The sequence below is a fragment of the Streptopelia decaocto genome (genome assembly GCF_964273445.1).
Source record: "Streptopelia decaocto genome assembly, chromosome: 2".
Classification (NCBI taxonomy): Eukaryota; Metazoa; Chordata; class Aves; order Columbiformes; family Columbidae; genus Streptopelia; species Streptopelia decaocto.
Window position 1 is genome coordinate 54,262,706 of NC_138655.1, and position 22,125 is coordinate 54,284,830.

Sequence of the window (22,125 nt, forward strand, 5' to 3'; positions counted from 1 at the left end):
TTCAGAGTTGAAAGCCTCTGGCGACTGTCACTTTAAGTGGAGATCCTCACAGGCAATCATCTCAAATTACTATGGGATATTACTGAAGTAACTACTCTCTCCTCTTTTGCCAGAAGTAACACAGCCTTTGTATAACAAAAAATAACCAAACACAAGCTACGATCTTAAATCAAATAAACCAGTAAGCCCTTGCTGTTAAACTGTTTCTTTCTGGATGGGAGGAGGTAAACTGGAAGTTGTGTGGTTATGTAATATGTTGTGGAGACAATATCTCTGTGCTCCAACACTAATCAGAGTGTTTACAGCCACCCACTTTGTATTTTCTACTGAATAGCACAAATTCCTGTGGGGGACCTTTTGCATTACCACGGGAGGTTGCACAAAGAGACCTTTTGACAAGGATTAAGCAGCATTGAATCTCAAGTGAATAAATGAAGCAGGTGGCACACTGCCACAGTATTAATGTGTGCAGTAGCCCAGGGATTATATTTGAGGCTGTGGGAATGGATCAGTCTGCTTCTTACTGAAACAAATTCCCTTGTTGATGAAGAATCCTGAGAAGGATTCAAATTATGCAGGTGCTTAACAGAACAGAAACTTGCATTGTAAGAGACAAAGAACACAAAATTCCTTTTAACATCTCTGTAAACAGGATGCGTGTTGAGATAGAGATGTGTTTCTTGGCACAGGTGCCTGAAGTCGCATCCAGAGTATTTCTCCATTTTCTTGTATTCCAGAGGGTGGTAAATGGGTAACGGATTCAAGGTCAAATTTGTAATGCAAGATGAAGCCAAAGTCGATGGCTGCTCCTTTGTGAGCTGCAAACGTAGAAGTCAGTAGAAACACGTTATTGGGAAAGCAGGCCAGATGCAAAGGCCTAGAGAGCTGCCTCAGCTCTTGTATTAATGGCTTTTGATGTTTGCTGACTTCCCACGGCTGCAAATTGTATCTCCCAACGGGCTTGGCCGTTCACCGCTTTAACTAATCTTAACGCTTACATTTCCTTGTAAATCCGCCCAGAAGAGCAATCGGGACGCTGCCCGTCAGCAGCTTCGGGAAACTTTACGAAGTTATTTTAGCAGTTTGTCCCCGCCGGGAGGTCACTGGAGCAGGGGGGACGCGGGGCGCCATACGCCGGAGTCCCCTCAGGCAAACCTCGCTGCCCGCAGCCGGGCCCAGTTCTCCTCACGCCCGGCCTCCGGCTACTGGAACCCGCCACCCCTACCCCAGGCCTGGGGGCTTCAGCATCGGGGGGCGAAGGAACAAGGGACCAACGGCTGCGACCAACAGCTCCGGCGCCCGTGGCTGGGAGTTGTAGTCCGGCCGCGGAGGCCGGCCAGCTACGGCTACCGGGGGACGTTCCCAAGAGAACTACAGTGCCCGTCATGCCCTGCGAGCGGGAACGGTCTCCCCAACCGTCACGGTACTGCGCTTGCGCAGAGCGCAACTCGGGGAGGGGGGGAATGTCCTTCGGCGCCTGCGCGCCTCCCGCCCTACCAGGCCGCTCCCCCCCCGCCCCCGGCCGCCTCGAGCCCCGGAGCGAGGCGGCGGCGCCTGCGCGGTGGGCAGCTCGCGCGGCTCCCCGGCCGTCCCTCCTCGCGAAGCCGGGCGGCGGAATGGGGCGCGAGGCGGGGCCCCGCGCGTGAGGCCGAGGCGGGGCCGCTGCGACGGCGAGCGGGGCGCCGGCGGTGAGTGACCGCGGGCCGGGGTCCCCGGGCCGGCCCCGCTGAGGGGCGCGGGAGCCGCTTCCGGGCTGGCGGCGGGGGGAGGGGAGGGGAAGAGTGGGATAACGGTCGAGCGGAGAGTCACCCCAGCTCCCCCCAGGCGCGGCTCCCGGGTGGGGGAGGGGCCGGCCCGGGCCGCCCGGAGACTGGGGGAGGGGCCTGGGGGACCCCGCCCCGCTTTCCCCCTCACCCGGCCCGGGGCTGCTGGCGGTGCCGGCTCGGCAGGCCTGGAGCGCTGCCCTTCCCCCCGGGGGTCAGCCCGCTCCGGCAGCGGGGTGGCCCGGCTCGGCCTGCCCGCTTCGGCGGGGGTACCGGGCTGTGCGTCCCAGCGGTGGTTTTTCCGTTGGGCTGCTCGGCAGGGGGACCCGGCCCGTGTGCTTCACTTATTGGCCTGGTTGTCCCTCCTGTCCTCAGCGGGGTGGGCTGCTGGTGCACCCTCTTTGCTTAAGCGTTTATGCGCTTTGAGCCATGTAGGGTTCATCGTAACTTAGGCTCCCGTTAGAGGTGTGCTGGGCTATGGGCTATCTTTCTGTGGCTTTTTTTTTTTTGTGAAGGGGAGATCAGGTTTTTTTAATTCATTTACCTTCGCCTAGAGGACACACCTTTAAAAACCAGACAACTTCTACCATTATTGTCATTCTTCAGTGTCTAGTATGTTTAACAAGTTCTAAGGATGCGGTGCTTTCCACCTAATAATGTTGTTAGCGTGTTACCATATGTCATGTGTCGATGTGTGATGTATGAGTAAATAAGCAGATCTTATTTTAAGTGCTTATATGTGTTAAAACAAACCACAAAGAAAATGTGATCCACCCAGAGAATTTGAAAGTATCTGTTGGTGAGAATGGTATAGTTTGGATTTCCACCCCTCCTGTCCTGGTGTCATTGATGTTAATGGTCATCCTTTATGAGGAATAATAATAAAACCTAATAGGCTAAGACCTTTTTACCAGTTGCATAAATCAGATGGATTTGTGTGTGGTGTTTGTTCCAGCATGGCAAAACAGCCATAATTGCATTCTTATACCTATTTCTCACCTGGAAAGCACTTGAAGCGCTTACCATGTGTGTTCACATTGCTATACTGCACCCATTCATGGATGACGTTAAGGCTCAGTTGGATGCAGTGCAGTATTATAATGTGTGTGAATTTATTAGCAAGCTTAAAGAGAAATGGGAGAGAGATCCTTAGATTTGGGTTTTGATGTCATTTGAGGTGTTGCATACGGCTGCTGATGAATGATCCTATACAGCTTCTTCCATTCATTTTAGTACAGTCCCTAGATATTACAGTACAGTTATGCAGTCAGTGTGACACATACTCTTGAGGGGCTCTTTTAAATGGAGAAATAAAATAGAATTTTAAAAAGCTCACAAGCAGTTGTGGTTTTGACTTTTTACTACTTTTAAGTGTTTGACTAAACTCCCTGCTGTAATGTTCCAGGTAGCGAGGTCAAAAATAGGGTGTTTATTATGGAGGAGCAGGGAAGTTTACGTTCCATGTTCTAAGGTTCTCATTTCTAACATTGAGAAATAAGTTGTGTTCTTTAGTCTTCCCACATCTGAAATAAACTATAGGGATAGCTGCCTGAAAATGTTAATATTTTAGGTGTATCTCTGTCATTACTTTGTCTTAGTTAAAGTGTATTCAGGGGTGGGAGGGCAATTTTGTGGTTTGTTTGTTTGTTTCACAAAAGTAAGAATTTAACGGTAAAACCCCTGGTGTGCATGTAGTTATACAGGGAAGAAGTTTTTTTGTAGGGTAGCTTATTTCCATTTCTATATATGCATGTCTATACTGGAATATGTTGTCTTGGTATTGCAGTAACTGCATTCTTGCTTCAGAACTGCATGGCTTAATTTTGTACATGTAGTTACAGCAAAACTGATGTGTGCATGTACTAGATCCAACACTTTGGGGTTCGGATCTCAGTTGTACCCTTTAGGCACTTCCCTGATACGTTTTTGCTTGATTTTCTTACAGAAAATATTCAAATAACTCTCCTGTTTCTTACAAGCTGGTTTTAGATTAATGTGGAAGATGCTGCTGCTTAGCAATAAATACCAGCAAATGCAAATCTGCTTTCCTTCTGTGTAAAGCTTGGTGTCATGTAGCTGGCCTCAAAATGCCAAAATAAAGTAGAGTATGACAATTCTCTTCAGTTTATTGTATCTGTAGTATAATGCAAGCTTTCCTCTGAACTAATGCATCTTACTATTTTGAATCAGTGAATGGTTCATTACCCTTAAAACTAGTCATGGCTTTCTGTGTGCCTGCTTCAGATTTTCACCTAAAGAATTCATCAGCTCTTTCTACTTTTCACCCGAGCCTCATGACCATAGTTTTCAAATTGTTGCTAAAAATAAAATACATACATACATAAATATATATATATATATATATATATATATATATATATATATAAAATGAGCCCATAGCTGGGCTGGAAGTAGCCCAGGGGAGGCTTGCGCTTAGGCTGCATCTACAGACGTGGTGATGTTGAGAAGTGATTGCTGTCCAAATAACAGTTACGTCTTCTGCCTGCCACTGCCAAAACCAGAAAGGCAAGGATGCAGATTGATTTTAGGAAATGGAAGGGTACGACTCCTTTCCTGTCTGTACTTATCCTTCCCGTCCCAGCCATCCCTCGCCTTTTGGGCTTTACATCAGCAAATACAAACTTGGTCAAAGCTGTGAAGGTACAGTAGGGTGAAAGAGCCTTTGATGTTGGTGGCAGCCACAACGAGCCTTCATCTCTGAAGCTGAGTAACAGCAGGGATGCTGCACTCCCTGCTTCCCATTTCTCTGCAGGCTGCAGAAGGAAATGGGGGTGATTGCTTACTGGGGCAGCTGCTGGGAGGTGGCATGGAGAGGGATGTATGGAATTGCATGAGTAAGGAGTGGTGATCCAGCCCGGATCACCCAGCTCAAATATTTCCCAAGAGATTATAGGTTATTTTGTCTTGTTACTAGAAGATAGTGCACTAGGAAAAATTACTGTATTTAGGTTTCATTGATAAAGTGCTGTGACAGTTTTGAACTAGTAGGGAAGAATTTGTGAAAAAGATACATAGAAAGTACAGTTGCTTTGGTGGATAAAGTAGTTTATTAAGAAGGTAAAAAGTAAAGCTAATACCTAAGCAAAGTGTGTCTGACTGAAAAGATCTGGGAAATTTAACTGAGGTTCTTAGGGTCATTTATTACTATTATTAGTGTATTGAAAATGCAGAAGGCATCTTTTTTTCTTGTCTAATCTATGAATTCCAAGTATGCATAGGAGACTGAGATCTACCAATTTGAAAACATGAGATCACAATGTTTAAGAGCAATCAATTCACTGCCTACAAGTAGTATTTCCTTTGGTAAGTAAATAAGATGTATTTAAGTAGTGAACGTGGTTTGGTATTTTTTCCTTGTGTAGCTTCTGTAATGCTAAGTAAAAGAAGTGCAGATAATTAATGTTTCCTGGTTTCTTCCAGTAGCAGTTTGGCATAACATCCTGACTAAAAAATAACAACTAATTGTTTAATAAACACAGAATTTTATAATAATAAATAAATTTTTTGAAAGTGCTCACCAGTTGCTAAAACAATAGTAATGTAAATCTGAATAAGTATGGTAAGATGTTTAATAGCATGAATTAATGTGGTATGTAACCCAGATTAAAAAAATTAGTAGAAAAAGTGTTGTGTTTAGTTTTAAATAATCAAATTTAGTATTGTTTCTATCTGCAGAATTAAATTACATGTCTGTTCTGACATAATAGTAATTGAAGAGTGTCATTTAAGTTGCTTCATCCTTATCGGTCTGGCCTTAATTATTAATAGTTTTTTATCTGTCCATTTGTTTTAAGTGCTGGGAAGATTTGTAGAAATGTAAACCTTAAGCAATCAATGCAACTATAAAATTTCTTCAAAAGAAGGTTTCCGATCCTTGATGCTACACATTGAATTGTGGTATGACCTTGCAGACAATCCCTGGCTTGCTTCCATCTGGGCTACTGTCTTTCCTTGAGGAAGCAGGGAATGGCTAAATGATTCTTGTCAGCTACAGCCCAACACGAAACACCGTGCTGGGCAACACCTTGCACAGGTGTGCAGAAATGCACTAGTTTGTCTTCCGGGGGATACACTTTTCACAGGAGTAGGTGCTGCCCTCTACTTCAGAGCAATTGAAAGGGTAGCTTTGCAACTTAACAGGAACAGGTTTCTCTTTTGCACACTGCCACCTTTGTTTTTCTTGCTCATAGGGAACTGAGCTTTTTTAGACTGGCTATTTTGGTCTCTGGAGGCACAGGAGGAAAGCAAGGGATGGGTGATGGCTGCTGGTGACAGGTGGGAAGGGACCAGATGGCTGCTGTAGAAGAAGAGTGAGTAGCAAGTGCTTGGTGGTACAGTTTGACATTCCAAATCGGAATGCAAGTTTGGACCAAACGGAAAATTATTTTAAGGAAAATAAATTTAGTTTCAGATTGGTTGTTTTGTACATTTGCTAACAGTGAATTAACTCTTCACTGGAGTCAACTCATATAGTTATGTATAGATAAAATGTATTTTTATTTCATTTTTGTCCTCTCTAGTATGAAAACTTCACGTGCTGCTATGATCTAAATTAAGTTAGGACATGAAGTTTAGATCCTGTTTTACAGTTTCAGTAGGATACCTGGGCTTCTATATTACATATAACTGGGCTTTGTGCTAGAAGACAGACATCTGGCAGGAAGGAACTCTTGGGACTGAACATCGATCTCTGGTACCACCAGACCTTGAGCTGGATACATGGTTTTTAAAAACACAGTGTGTTGTGGTAACACTGTTAACCTGACACTTGTGGGAAAAGAGCTATTTCAGTGATAAAAATTTCAACTTCCCTTTTTCACAAAAAAGTAGTAAGAATTCTGCAAGGATGTCACTTCTCTTTAAAACTATACCTAACTTTTAAAAATAAAGTTACACCTAAGAGTGCAAAGCTGTAATTTTAATGGTTTTTTTTTTTCTATAATAACTTTTGTGAAATTTAACTTACTCCGGTAATTAGGCTTGTGTGTTTTAAATATGAGTGTCACCAGTCAAGGTGCAGAAATTTTTTTTTATATTACAATTAAATTTTCACTGATTTTTGTTAGCATGAATTACATTGAATGCTAAGTGTAAATTGTAATGCTAAACATGCCAGCAATGAAACTCTCTCATTTCATTGTATTAGTAGTGTTTTTCCATCGTGTTACTATGTAAGTCTTGGGTATTGTTTTTCCCTGTCCAATGCATTGTTTTCACATACTTACTATTCAGTGTATAAATTTAATATTGCCTGCTGTAAGATAATTAAACTTGCAAGTATTTTACTATATTTTTAATAATCTAACTCCAGTACGTGTTAACATTGTGAACTAAATGCTAGATAAAAGCATAACTCTAAATCTGTAGAAAAACGAAAATACTTTTTTTATTATTATTATTGAATTAGAAGAAAAGTATCATCTGACTCCTCTCTTAATTTTTCGATTGTGGTGGCTTCAAAGGAAATGCTGTTAAGATAGCCTGAAGAGCTTTTCATATTTGATGGGATTTTTTTTAATTGATTGAATGAACTAAAAATGAAAGAGCTTGGGAGACGACCAAAAAAGAAGAAATCAAACAAACCCAAAAAAACCCAACAACAATTAGAAAAGCCACCAAACCACCTGATTGAATAGATTTACCCAGAAAATCCTTGGATTATTTCAGTCCAGTGGTTTTAGCTTTTCTTGTTCGTTAGATGTTTTAATCTTTACAAATTCTGTAAGTTTTCTTTGTGCTGGCCACTTGCAAGCTAATCTTAGATGCAGAGTTCTTTCACAAGGCGTGCTTCTGAAGTTTGAATCCTGAAATTTGGGGTTGCAGTTCTTCAAAATGTATACAACTTGTACCACTGGTGATCAGGTGTGGTTTTATCAGTCCTGTTTTGAAAAGGATTTTAAAAGTTGTTGGAGGAAGCGAAATACAACTTTCCAGCTGAAAGAGCAAATGATTAATATATGGAGTTCTGACTTTGTTGTCTAGATGGTTCAGTAAATTAATGTGACTGACATACTAAGATGTAGATTCAAATCTGAGTTCTTTGACATAGATGATTAAGAAGAACAAATTTTCTGGCAATGACTATGACAAATGTATCTCACAATATGCATAAACCTGTATATCAGAAAAACAATGGACAAGTTCTGCTGCTTGTTACCTGCAGCACTCTTTTTGTGTGCTACAATTTTATGATATTTTATTTATTTTATGATAAAACCGCCTTGAAGTTTTCTAATGTGGTTTGGCTTAGTTTGGTTGCTAGTTCTTTATAAATCCTTCTTTTGTAAGTAAGTTTTTAATATGCTATTTCAGTCAGACTTTGAAGACATCTAGAAGATACCCAAACATCTGTCATGGAAGTTTGCAGTTAATGTGTATCATTAGAACAGTCAGTTACAGATGCATATTTTTGATGGGTAATTATATTTGGTGGTTTTTACTGCTTAAGAGCAAGGATTTCACCACTCTTAAAAATGCCTTATACCAATAGAGGCAGTTTGTTTTCTTGTTGGGTTTGGGGGCGGGACAATGGCACTATTTTGTCTTATGTATAGTAGGGCTTCCATTAAACTATCTCCACTAATTTTAGTTAAAGCAGTATGATTTTTCTTTTGTAGACAAGGCTACACAAGAGATTTGGGAATGGCAATCAGAACTTGTTTGGTCCTGTGCTACCAAATACTGAACTTTTTTTGCCAGCTGTGAAGCAAGCGTATTTTTAATGTCTATTTGTGTTACTATTCAGTTCATTTTTACTATATTTAGCAAGGAAATTGAAAACAGCAATCATGCTTTATTTCTTCAGGTATGTTTTTTATGATACGGTGAAGCCATAGGATTGCTGAAAAGTACTGCATCAAGTGCTACAGACTGAGCTGGAGCTTGTTTTAGAAAATATGTGTCAATTTAATTTTAAATTCTAAGGATGCTTATACAATTTTCTGGGAAGCCGGTGTTTCATAGAAGTCTTCTTTTGAGGCTGTTTGAATGTGTAAATTGGCACAGAAAACAAATGCTGTGAACTTGTGGGTCCTGCTGCTGTTTCAATAATCGGTCATTTAACTGATCAGCCTTCCCCATAGCTCCTTCTGAAGAAGCCTTTGCTGGCTGTGGAGGCAGATTCCTCTTGCCCACCTGTTCCCTGCTGGGAGGAACCGTGGAGACCAGTTGCTGCCCCAAGCTGGGTGGTGCCGCACCTTGCCTTGAACATGTTTGTGAATGTTTGCGGTGTTCACGTGCGTGACATTTTGCAACATCTCAGCCCTGGAGGTGGTGATGTTAATCATAATTAATAATCTACTGAGCTTATAAATATTTAAGTTGACTTTCCCCTTGGGTGTTGAGTAAATCTGGGGCAGAGGTAGAAAACAGGAATTGTTAATACCAACTCTACAAATGGTACTGAAAAAAAATAACTAAAAATTTAGAAATTTACAGAAAGGTTAAATACTTCATGTGGTCTTGATGAAGAGTTGTTATTTGCATTGATGGGAATATGTCTGAAAAAAGGATATGATATAGTCCTCTTCTTGTGTGGAAATCTACATACCACAGGTGGTTTTTTTTTAAAAAAAAAAAAAAGATAATTTTCCTTTACATATTACAGGAGTTTGACAGATATCACACAGAATCAGTATCTATTACAGCAGTTTACACTGCTATAGACATAGCATGGATCAATAAAACTATTATTTTGTTGGCAAAACATCTACAAATAAAATAAGCTACACCAGAAAAAAAAATATTTTGATGGGTAAAACTGCATCTACAACAAGGCTTTGCTAAAAACTGCTGTGCTGCGAGCATGGAAACATTATGCTCCTATCCAGTATAGTTAAGTTGGTAAAATGTCTGCGTGTAACTCAGTGTCCAGTTGATTTTTCTCAATATGGTCCTAATAACACAAGCAGTGAAGGCAGAAAAGGGAGACATTTACTTTGGTTTCCAGGTCAATAGTCACTGATGTTAGCTTGATAAGATACAGGACTCTTTATGCCAAAAACAAAGGTGCTGCAGATAGACATATTTATCAGATAAGCACTAAAATAATCAGCAGATAGACACAGTTATTAAATAATCCATAAAAGTAATCAGAGCAGCTGTCATATAAACAGTTTTTCTAGATCAAAGTTTTTCTTTTTTTTTTTTTCTGCTGTTACAGCAGAATGGGTTTTATCTCAAACACCGTAGTTCTGTTTTAATATTCACTAAAAGTTGGGTGTGATTTACCTGAGTTACATTTGAACATGCAGGGTTTTAAACAAGAAAAAAAAAATCATATATGGAAACTGATCATCTGTGTCATGTATCACACTATGAAGAGATCCAAGCAAAGCTGTTCTTAGTTTCTCCTTAGTTATAGAGTTGTCAGTTCAAGTGACAGCCTGTAATTTATAGATCTCTTCATCTGTGTTCAATACATGGTAGCAAAAATTCCATGTAAAGCGCAAGAAACCTAATTTTCCTAGTTTTAACCCTGAAGGTTTGTGTGTCAATATGCTTTCAGAAAATGCTTATTTCTGGGAATGATAAGGCCTTAGATTTGAATAATCTTTGTATTTGGTAAAGTAAACTAGCCTATTCATACTGATCTCTCAGTTAAAGGATTATGAAGTGACTTCTGTAAAATTAACTTAATGCTCTTTGAAAATGTTATGAATAAAATAATTATCACAGTTCAGGCAATTCAGTAAAGAAGAATGGTACTTCTAATTGATTTTTCTACATCCAGTCTAAAAGATAATGCCTCAGTAATGGATTTAAAAGCTACACTGTCTGGATTCAGCATGCAGGACTTTGTGCAGCATGTGTGCTCCTTGTCGTTTCCTCTATATATTAAGCTTACACAGTTGACAAAGCGTAGCTGGGCTTCGTCTGTGCTAAACTTGGTGTGTTAGTGGGTGGTAGCAAGTGGCTTTTCAAGGACAAACCAGAAGATATGTTAGGCAAAGGTGTTTGCAGGGGGACATACCCCTTCTGGTTTGGTTGTAATTGGCTTGGATAAGAAATATTATGATAATGCAACAGTGTTGGCATCTGCCTATACCTGTCAGCAGAGTATATTCCCAAAATTTCCATAGAGCTTGAACTCTACCTGCTGGCAGGAGCCTCACGATGTTTTAGTGTGCCTCTGCTGCTGTTGTTTTTGCCAGGTGAATTATTGCTGTTATAGAAATGCTATTGTGTTACATTATGCGTTTCTGGTGTCTACGCATGTCCCAAATTTGTTACCAGTGTTAAATCCAAAGCGAAGTGTCTTTAATATTAGTTTTTTACCCTTGTCATTTCTAGAATTTTAGCACGCCTTAGCTAATGCACTCCTAAAACAAAACCAAAACTAGGCTGTGTATAGCCTTAGATTTTTTTTTTTTTAATTGGGCAGTAGAACTGATTGTGCAGAGCTCTAGCCTTTCTCAAAAACTAGATTCTCTTCTCTGTTGTGTGATCTGTCATAGTCAGTCTGCAAGTTCTCTTGAAAGAATAGCAGAAGTGCTTAAAACTCCAGTTAAATATTTGATGCCAAATCCATTGACTTCTTGTCTGCCTCTTTTTTTTTTCTTTCCTCCTCCTCACTCTGGTGATTAGCACTTTCTTTTGAAACAGCATTTATGGTACATTCAACTCAGCTGGTCAGGCTTTTGTGATCTTTTTTATTTTTAACTGACTCCACTAAATAGACAGCTGTTCTCAAATATCTGAATTCAGATACTGAAGCATGACTGAATGGTGCCATAGTTGAAATCTCTGATAAGAGGAATTTCTCATTAAATAAACTCAGCCCAGGAACTGACAGAAGTATAAAAATTAGCCTTAATTCTCTAGATCAATTACTGTACAACTTGCTGCAGACCTTTGGTGACTAGGGATTACACAACTCCTCAAAAGGCTTGTCAGAAAACACGAAACTTGTACATAGTCCTGAGGGCAAAAAAAGCCCGAGGTGGTACTATGTTTGTAGCAAGCGTTAGTAAACTGCACACCTTTTATTGCATTTTCCTCCTTTTTTTCTTTTAAGTGGTGAAAGTAAAACTTTCTGTTCTGTTTTACAGGCATTAATTGTGGCACAAATGGGAATTTGGAGAGGTGGACAGGAGAAAAAGGACAGGGTTGTCACACCAGGAATAATTTTAGGGCCGATCTAAGCAATAATGGCGATCATAAATGTGGTAAAATGTTGTGGTTTTCAGAAGTATAGGAGGGTTTGATGTATTTGCAGGACAGTGTGTATTATTTAATTTAGTTCTGTCATGGTTTAACCCCAGCCAGCAACAAGCACCACACAGCCACTCACTCACTTCCCCTCGCCCCCAGCAGGACAGGAAGAAGAGAATTGGAAGGGCAAAAGTGAGAAAACTCATGGTTTGAGATAAGAACAGTTTAATAATTGTAATAAAATAATTATAATAATTGTAATGAAAAGGAATATAACAAAGAAAGATAAATAAACCCCAAGAATGACAAGTGATGCAAATGAAAACAGTTGCTTACCATGACCTGATCATGCCCAGCCATTAGCTCAACCCCAGCCAAAACCAGCACAAGCTCTCAATAGTTTAGCCCTTACTGAAAGTTACCACATTTTAATTTGGGCTGAAAATTGCTTGGTTGGGTTTCTTAGGCTGGTATTTAAAAATTTAAACAAAATGCTCCAACCAAATTCTTTCAAACTGTCTCTTAGAAGTAAACTAGCAGGAGAGAAAATCTCTTTACTGTAATTAAAAGTATTTTTGTAATCAGGCAAACCTTTTTAATGCTATTTGTATTTTAGAGGGAAAGCCTAAATTTGACTGGAGATGACCTCCCAACTTTCCTTGCTTATGTGTGGACTGTAATTTTCAGAAACCTTAATTAGAACCGAATGTGAGAGAAATTGAAGGAGGCAGGCGAAAACCTGGGAAATGGTGAGCAGCCAAAGGGAGAGATTAGATCAGGCACTGGGTGTGGAGAAGTGGTGAAACTGAAGTTGCACAGTTCTAGGTTCTGAACATCTGCATGGCGAGGAGGAGGTTGTGAGAGAGAAGAGGTACAGTCCTGACGGTGGAGGAACTGCAGGGGAGAGGAATGAAGAACCTAATGGAGAGGGACTGAGCCTGGGAAGCAGAGGGACTAGACCTCAGAATGGGAAACTAGTCTGCTGTGCTCGAGGATGGTAGGGGGAGGAACTGCTAGTGGGCTGCTTTGTGGTGATAAGACCATGGGGGCCAGGAGCAGAATTCACAGTGGCTAAGACTGGAGAATCCTGAACAGTGGACCAGCACTTTCCCAAGAAGCATGAGAATTAAGAATGAGAAGCTATTCTCTGGGTGGGCAGTAGCAGTTGTAATGCAGGTCACTCATATAGTCAAGATGCTTCTGCAAAGTCTGGTCTGGTTACAGTGTTCATCTGCCTCACAGCGCAGAGTCCATCCATCACAGAGACCTTCTGCTTCTTACTTCAGAAATACACAATGTAAAGCATTTAAACAGCAGTCTTTCCCATTGTTAGCTGGCCATTTATTTCCAAGAATGCCTTATGTATATGTGGTTGTGATCATAATAAAATGCACCACTTTGAAGCTGCTTCCATGGCAGTTGATTCAACTGGAGAAGGACACATGGTAGGGCTTGCTGAGATACGGGAACGAGCAAGGGAGCCACACCTGACACAGTTTGTGTAACCTCTATATAGGGCTTTGGTTGTTACCCTGTGAAGATCTGTGCCTAGGCTTTTCTCCTAGACTGTCTGCTTTAGGTTGCTCTGGAGCAGACAGCTGGATGCAAACCATCACAGCGTGCCTCACCGGGGAAGTGGGACATTACAGCAAAATAGTCAGTGTGACGTGGGGAGGCAGAGGCTTTTCATATGTGGTTATGGTTGGTCTCTTTTCAGGTGTACTCCCTCTAGAGCAAAGAGCACTTAACTCTCTCCAGAGAGTCCAAGGTTTGTTTTCCCCAAGATGTCTGATGGAAACAGCCTGATGGAGCTCTACAGAATTTGTAGACTAGAGGCTGTTTTTTTCTGAAGTGAACCAAACCAGAAAGCTAACACTTAACCTGGAGAATTTATCATCATGTGATTGTGAGACTTTATCATAATGTGATCAGAAGCCTGGTTTCTGATATTTTAAAAATATCTGGGATATTATTAAATAATTTTTTAAGGGTCTCTCTACTGAACAGATTAATGAAGAGCTGGAATACCCTTGATAAAAGGGAATAACCTGGCTAGTGCAAGATATTCTGAAAGTGAGCTGGCTCCTCAACAGTCTGCTCAAATATGGATGTGGTCTGCAGCTCTCTGATTGTGAGAGCTAAGTAGTTCTGTGTATTTGTATATCACTACAGCTGAGCTGGTATGGGCTCTTAAAGCAGAACTTGAAATACTTTGGATACTACCGTAATTCCAAGAGGCTTTATCCACCTGCAGTTAAATAAGAGAGCATGCAGACCTGTGTATGTTACTTTTAGAGTTGATCTGATGATGGCATTTTTTTCGTAAAATGTACAGCTTGCTCCTATGTGACTTGAGTTGTGTGATTATACACTCTCCTTTAAAGTAAATTTTCTAACGTTCTCATAGCATCACATATCCTGTAAAGCAGGTGTGTCAAACTCCTTTTCACCAGGGGCCACATCACCCTCGTGGTTGCCTTCAAAGGGCCAAATGAAAGTTTAGGACCGTCTCAAAGTAGGAGTAAAGTAAACTTTGGTTTCGGAACTGAATGCTGCTGTGCAGTTTGTATTTTATTCTCTTTATATAAAAAAAAAAAATCTTGTGAAGGCCTTTCTTGAGGCTTTAATTATTGCCAGTTGTGAAGAGTGCATGACTCACAAGGGAGTTACTTAATGCTCTGTTTCTGTGATTACTGGTGACTTGTGAAATTTTAAACTTGCTTTACCTGCCTACATGAAGCACTCCCCTTTTCTTTCTCCTTTTCATGGCCATGTTGCCTCATTAAAGAAAGGAAAAGACACTGTTCATGTACCTGGACGCTGCTTGTTAAATAATATAGATGACCTGTGATGTCATTTTGCTGTTTGGCTGCATAGCAACGTTTCAGTCTAAGAAAAGCTGCATTTTGTTTTAACAAAAGCCGCATTTTGTTTTAAGTTTTTCAGTATGTTGTAAAATTTGCATCCTTTTATGTTAAAGTGCAGCTTAAACTGTAGCGGTCTGTTGCAGTAGTAAAAACTCAGAACAATTTGAGTAAAACTTAAATGATTTATCAGCTTTAAGATACTAAAAGCTTTCCTCTTTGCCTAAGCTGTTGTGGTAGCTGACATCCAAGATGATTAATTTGAGGCATACTTAACAGTATCCTCTACTCTTGGAAGGACCATGGTTTTAATGGCCTCACACACTTTGCAATAGTCTGCTGAAGATGCAGAACTTAGACGTGTCTCTGACGTTGTATAGTCTAGGTAAATAACTTACTTCTAACTCGGTTTTCTCATCTCCAAGTCAACTTTTTCAGCCATCTCAGCAGTTGTATGAGTACCACTCATAAGTTTCTGAAGTGCTTTGACATGCTTAGACCACCAGTGATAGATTTTATTCTTTCCTCTGTGGTTCATTACTTTCCAAAATGGAGCTATGCTTATTACTAGGATAATTTTTGTCCAAAGGCAGTGTGCCTCATTCTTTGAGCAACATAAGTTTCTTCACATATGTGCAGATCTTTTGGACTGAAGACTTGCAATGACGAGGCACTGCTGTGTTCTGGATCTTGGTTTTGGAAGCTTACAATAGAGCAGGTTCTGGTAGCCGAGGGAGTGTTTCCACTCTGCCTCCGTCCTTTGATTACTGACTTCTTGGGACTGTTCTTAATGTAACACCCAGATTTTCAGAGTATGCCTGTTCGTGGCAAAATGGGGATGACCTGGGGACACCCACCGTGCTTTAGATGTGGTCTTGCATAATGCTTGCTACAGAAAAATTTCCCATGTTCTTCATTGTGCTCAACAGCTTTACAAAATAACATCTGTGCATGCAGTCACCTGCTCTAATTTGCTTCTGCTGTTGTAAGTGGTTACAAGGCACAAAGTCACAACACAGACTCAGTGCAATACAGAAATAATGGAGCCTTCTGTACTGAATGAGAGCTGGGAGTCTGGTCTTTCAAACTGTGCCTCTCTTGAATGTGTTCGCACCAACTTAGACACACTGTAGTAAGTGTAATAAGAGATCTATTAAAGTTTGCTGTCATATCTTTGTCAGCCTGTTCCACTGCTATACATCCCTTTCCATGAAGAAATTTTTTCTAATATCCAAGCTGAACCTTTCCCTGCACAACTTGAGGCCATTTCTTCTCATCTTATCACTTGCTGCTTGGGAGAAGAGACCAACACCCTCCATGCTACAACCTCCTTTCAGGCAGTTGCAGACAGCGATAAGGTCTTCCCTCAGCCTCCTTTTCTCCAGGCTGAACAGCCCTAGTTCCCTCAGCTGCTCCTCATCAGACTTGTGCTCCAGACCCTCTACCAGTTTCATTGCTCGTCTTTGACCGTGCTTCAGCACCTCGATGTGCACCCTTCAGCACCCTTCTTGCAGAGAAGCCCAAAACTGAACATGGTACTTGAGGTTCAGTCTCACCAGTGATGAGTACAGGGCGACAATCATTTCCCTAGTCCTGCTGACCACGCTATTTGTGACACAAGCCAGGATGCTGTTGGCCTTTTTGGCCACCTGGGCACACTGCTGGCTCATGTTCAGCCAGCTGTCTATCAACACCCCCGGATTCCTTTCTGCCAGGCAGCTTTCCAGCCACTCTTCCCTGAGCCTGTAGCACTGAGGTTGTTGTGACCCAAGTTCAGGACCCGGCATTTGGCCTTGTTGAACCTCATACAGTTGGCCTCAGCCAAATGATCCAGCCAGTCCAGATCCTTCTGTATGGCCTTCCTACCCTCCAGCAGATCAACGCTCCTACACAACTTGGTGTCATCTTCAAACTTACTGAGGGTGCACTCACCTCATCCAGTTCATCGATAAAGAGATTAAACAGAACTGGCCCCAATGCTGAGCCCTGGAGAACACCACTCATGACCGGCCACCAACTGGATTTGGCTCCATTCACCACAACTCTTTGGGCCCGGCCATCCAGCCAGTTCTTTATCCATTGCCAAGTACACCTGTCTAGGCCCTGAGCTGCCAGCTTCTCCAGGAGAATGCTGTGGGATAGGGTGTCAAAGGCCTTACTGAAGTCTAAGTACACAACATCCAGAGGCTTTCCATCATCTATTAGGTGGGTCACGTCGTAGAAGGAGATCAGGTTGGTCAAGCAGGACCTGCCTTTCATAAACCCATGTTGACTGGGCCTGATCGCTTGGTTGTCTTGTATGTACCATGTGATGTCACTCAGGATAATCTGCTCCATGACCTTCCCTGGCACTGAGGTCAGACTGACAGGCCTATAATTCCCCAGACCCTAATTCTGGCTCTTCTTGTAGGTGGGTGTCACATCAGCCAACTTCCAGTTGGCTGGGACCTCCCCAGTTATCCAGAAGTGCTGAGAGGTAATGGAAAGTAGCCTGGTGAGCACCTCCACCAGCTCCCTCAGAACCCTTGGATGGATCTGATCTGGCCCCATAGACTTGTGGGTGTCCAAGTGGTGTAGCAGTTCGCTAACCATTTCCCCTTGGATTACTGGGGCTTCATTCTGCTCCCCATCCCTGTCTTCTGGCTCAGGGGTCTGGGTAGCTGGAGCACAACTGGTCTTGCTGTTAAAGACTGAGGTGAAGAAGGCATTTAGTACCTCAGCCTTGCCCTCATCTTCTGTCACTGTGTTTCCCCCCGCATTCACCAGAGGGTGGAGATACTCCTTAGTCCTTCTTTTGTTCTTGCCCTGACACTTGGGGCAATGGGGGTCGGAAATAGCTTTTACTTTTTCTGGAGTTTGCTCTATTTCTGTTTTCCTTTCATCCCTTGAAAGAAGAGCTCATATCTGAGGGTGATGATTTAGACACAGAGGGCCCAATTCAATAAAGCAGCCTCCAGAAGTATGATGTCCCATATGGCTTATCTATTCTGTGGAATTTCTCAGATTTTGTTCTAGGAATAATTTTTTTGCTTACAGTTTCCACTGCTGAGAATTTATGTATTGGCTTCTTTCAGCAATTTTCATCTTATCTTTTATTTGGCCATAACTCTCAAGCAAACAATGTATCAGCATCTGGGTGCAGATGACCTGATATAGCCTCTTCAAATGTGAAGTTGTTGTATACCAGAAAAACTTAATCATTCTTTTTCTACATTATTTAATTTGCATTAGCATAATTAGAAGATGGATTTTACTTTAGGATTTTTTTTTCCTTATTGCAACAGGCCAGGCAAGTCCTTATTTGCATCTGTAAAATATGCTTGGGAAAGATGAAAATGATCTTTGCCTTAAGTGCAGTGCTCACAAGTACTCTGATGTTCCAGACAGATCTATTTGCCAATCGGTATGCAAACTGACTATACATTTTGTAAGAGTTATTTCAAGTGTTAAAATATTCCAGTACTTAATATATAATGTTTTATACAGGGTAAAGTACAGATGGCTAAAATAGCAACTTAGCAACTCTTTTATTATGATAATATGGTTTAGGAGTTAATGGAGAGATTCTGCAAACACTGAACTTAGGACCTGATGTTGTGTTACTGTGTCTTGACGTAAGTTGGAGCATTCATTGCAGAAGGTATTGCTGTTGTGTTTTCAGGATAGAGCTCTAAGTAAGGTATTCTGACACCCGGTGCTTAAAATTGTGTGGGGTTTCTTTTTGTTTTCCCCTGCTGCAGGTGTGATGGACAGGTAGCAGATTTCATTTGGATATCAGGGAATCAGAATGACTGAATGCTTCCTGCCTCCCACGAGCAGCCCCAGTGAACACCGTCGAGTAGAACACAGCGGGGGTCTTGCTCGTACTCCCAGCTCTGAAGAAATCAGTCCTACAAAATTCCCTGGGTTGTACCGCACCGGTGAGCCTTCACCACCTCATGACAGCTTGCACGAGCCTCCAGATATAGTATCTGATGATGAAAAGGAGCATGGGAAGAAGAAAGGAAAATTTAAGAAGAAAGAAAAAAGAAGTGAGTAGGCAACTTCTCTTATTTCATGCTTATAATTTCTCTTTCTTTCTTCCTTCCTCTCAAAATTGCTTAATATTCCCAGTGGAACTTGTGTAGGTGTGCAGGAAATTAACTTGTACAAACAGGATTTGTGCAATACTTGTTTCTCTTCCAAAAAAAAAAAAAGCTTTAACCAAAAATTGGATTTTTTTTTCTCTGATACAGGTGCCAAGCATATGCCCAGAAAATTACTAATAAATGTGTTTATCCAAAACCTTTAACAATGCATTGGTAATTGCCTGGCATGGGGTTCTTCTAATCTCATTATCTATTCACATTCCAAGTGGGATTTTTCAAGTGTATTTCTAAATAGATGTTTTTTGAAATTTTAGCTGAGGTGGTAGCTATTATACTGTGTGTTTTTCCTGAATTTTGTACTTTTAAATTTGGACGAGTCAGTTTCAACAACTTTGACCCTTTTCCTTTACGTCTCCTGTATCAGGTTTGCTGTTGTGTACCATCTCAAGTTTTCTTGCGCACACTGCACCATTATTTGAGGTGTAATAATAGCTGGGTCCTTTTTTTCTCTGGCTTCTCATTTTAGTCTGATCATGCACTTTCCTCCAGCAGTGCCTAAGTATTATTGCAGAGTTCAAAAATGTGCAAGCCAGCATTGGGATCTGAATTTACTAGAACTCACAGAGTAGAAATTATAAGAAAGTAAAGCTTTGACTATAGAATCCATTCTTTGTCAGTGTATCAATGTCCAGAATGGAAGTTTTTATTTAAAAAATGGGCTCCTGCGAAACAATCTTACTTCCCACCTTTAGAGTTGTGCAGAAAATTTTGGAAACATGGAATAGTTTTTATTCAGTAGCATTTTTCTACATATTCTGAAAGAACTTGGAAATTTTAAGTCGATACTGAGCACTCTCAGTACCAGAAAGATCCTTACTGTCCAAGTCTCTGAAAACTAAAATATCACAGCCCAAATGTTAGTACTTTTTAAATTGGCATTTGTTTGAGCAAGTTTTTGAAATAATGTTCATCTTGTACGATGCCCGTATCTCTGAGGCCTGGAAGTTCTGTATGCCAGTGTACCTTGACACTTCTCATTTGTGAAATTTGGAAGATAAAAGATAATGAAACAGCACACAGTATTCTGGCATGTTAGAGTGAATATGGTGACTATTATTAATATGCATGCACATATTTAAATATTTTCTCTTTAAGAATTTGCTGCCACTGCCCTGCTTTTAATGAAACCAGTTTCCAAGAATGCAGGATTTGTTTCTGGCACAGTTTAGAAGGACTGTTGTTATGAACTAAACACTTTGTGCATAAAGGATACTATAACTCAAGAATATATTATTCTCCAGTTAAAATCAACAGTTTAAATTCCTGCAGGTTTTAAGAAAACTGATTCTTTAGTTTTTTTCCTAATGTTAACTTATTAACCTAATACAGGATATTGGATTGGTGATGAAAATTCAGTATCGATTGGATGGGTCTAAATTCAAGTTATTAGAAGCTGTTTTTTTCTTCTTTGCAAGTCAGCTTTCTGTTATAACTCTGGATTAGACACCTCCAAATTTAGAATTGTTAGGGGTCAGCATTATACATCGTGTGGATTTGTGGTGTAACTCTGCATGTCTCATAGTGATGGTCTAACTGAAGGCTGAAGGGGAAAAAGGCTTCTTCAGCAAATACGTGCAGGTCTGTGCCCATTAGCACTGTAACAGCTTTATTCCACAAGTGATTACAGCACGCTTTAGAGCTGATGGAAGGCAATTTTTGTTACTTAAAAGAAGCTTTAAAAGTATGAAAAATCCTCAAAAACACGAAAATGCAAAACGTAGGAAAAATCAAATTCTGTCTTGGAGCTATAATGTAAAAGGCATTCAGCATTTCTTAGCCCTAATGTAAGTAAGTCGTATAATTGCCAGTCAGGTATAAGAGTAAGTTACATACAAAGCTTTTGGTATCTCTTGTACAGTAAAAAAAATGGTCATTATTGTAAATATACCCTGAACAGACATTTCATGTATGTAAATGACAAGGGCTTTTTACAGCTGCTAACATGGCTGATTTTAAGAGTTCCCCTTCCAGCCTTGCCTGTTGTTATTCCTTCCATACTTTTGATTTTTCAGGTTCTTCCACTTTTTAAATCCTATTGCATGTGTTCAGATTGTTTCTTTTCACTTCTCTGGACATCTGTTACAATCATGTCATTTGAGGCTTAAACAAATATAATTGAACATTTCAGGGAGAATAAGAAAAGTTTTGATATTAAATTATGACAGAGTAAATGTCTGTTGAACTTACAATACTAGTGAATTAATAACAAGGTCATCCAAACTCCTGAAACTGTATGTAACTTTAATTCTACAAAGATTTGGGGTATTTTAATAATACTCTAAATGTAAACTTCAAGAATGCTTGAAGAGCAGGAGGATATATGGAACGGGAAGGATAAATACCCCATTTTAGTTTTTCAGGTAAATTCTTTTTGCTGGAGAAATATACTCTTATCTTCAGCATTTGATATGCTAGTAAGGGATCTTCTTTCCTATGTAGATAATAAAATAATTTGATATTTTTCATGTTGATGGCAATAATCTAATAATACACAGCAATTATCCTGGGGAAAAAGTTATGAAATTTTTTTGGCAGTGATAGAAAATTAAATGAAATATTGGTTTTTTTGTGTGGAATGACAACTACTGGAAAAAAGTTTCAGCCACTGATGTCTTTCTCTGCTCCTCTCTGACATCCTGTTGGTTAGCTGTAGAATGAGTTAGATTGAGGGACTTCTTAGGGGTTGAAATGAATTTTCTTTTTACTGGGATAGTTTTAACACCAGTCTGTTTCCTGCCTCAAAACAACCTTTGCCCGTGGAAGAACTTGTGCTGTGGCAGCGTGCAAGCGAAAAAGGATGGTTGTTTTGAAGCAGTAATGGTTTATATGAGACACTGATTAGCGTAATTGACTTTTTTTTTAATGGTTAACTTTCTGTCAGTAATCACACCATAAAATATGCAGTTCCTTGCAAAAGAAAAAGTTTATAAGTAATACTTAAAAAGCTATTCCACCCATTATAATTTCTGCAGATAGTCTGTATGTAGTACATCTTACTCTGCCCATTTGTTTTACTTCTGAGATTGATACCATTGGACAGGATGGGTTCAGTATGTAGCTAGGATTTTTTGTTTAGAATAATTTTCATTTTCTTTATATAATTTGTGGGAAAATGGAGAATTGGTTGAATAGTAAACTAAACTATCTTGTGAAAAGACAGTAGTATCATTGGTATGA

General features: G+C 40.4%; 1 protein-coding gene across 2 annotated transcripts in view; it reads left to right on the plus strand.

Annotated features, from left to right (window-relative positions):
* The first annotated feature begins 1,476 nt into the window (after positions 1-1,476).
* The window catches only part of RALBP1 (ralA binding protein 1), a 33,856-nt gene continuing 13,207 nt past the window's right edge, over positions 1,477-22,125 (plus strand). The window contains exons 1-2 of one of the 2 annotated variants that reach the window (XM_082046632.1): positions 1,477-1,688; positions 18,541-18,831. In XM_082046632.1, coding sequence (XP_081902758.1) covers positions 18,588-18,831 — 244 coding nt within the window. In that variant the 5' untranslated portion in view covers positions 1,477-1,688; positions 18,541-18,587. Of the gene's footprint in view, positions 1,689-18,540; positions 18,832-22,125 lie in introns of those variants that run through there. The other variant, XM_082046633.1, reaches the window with a different exon arrangement.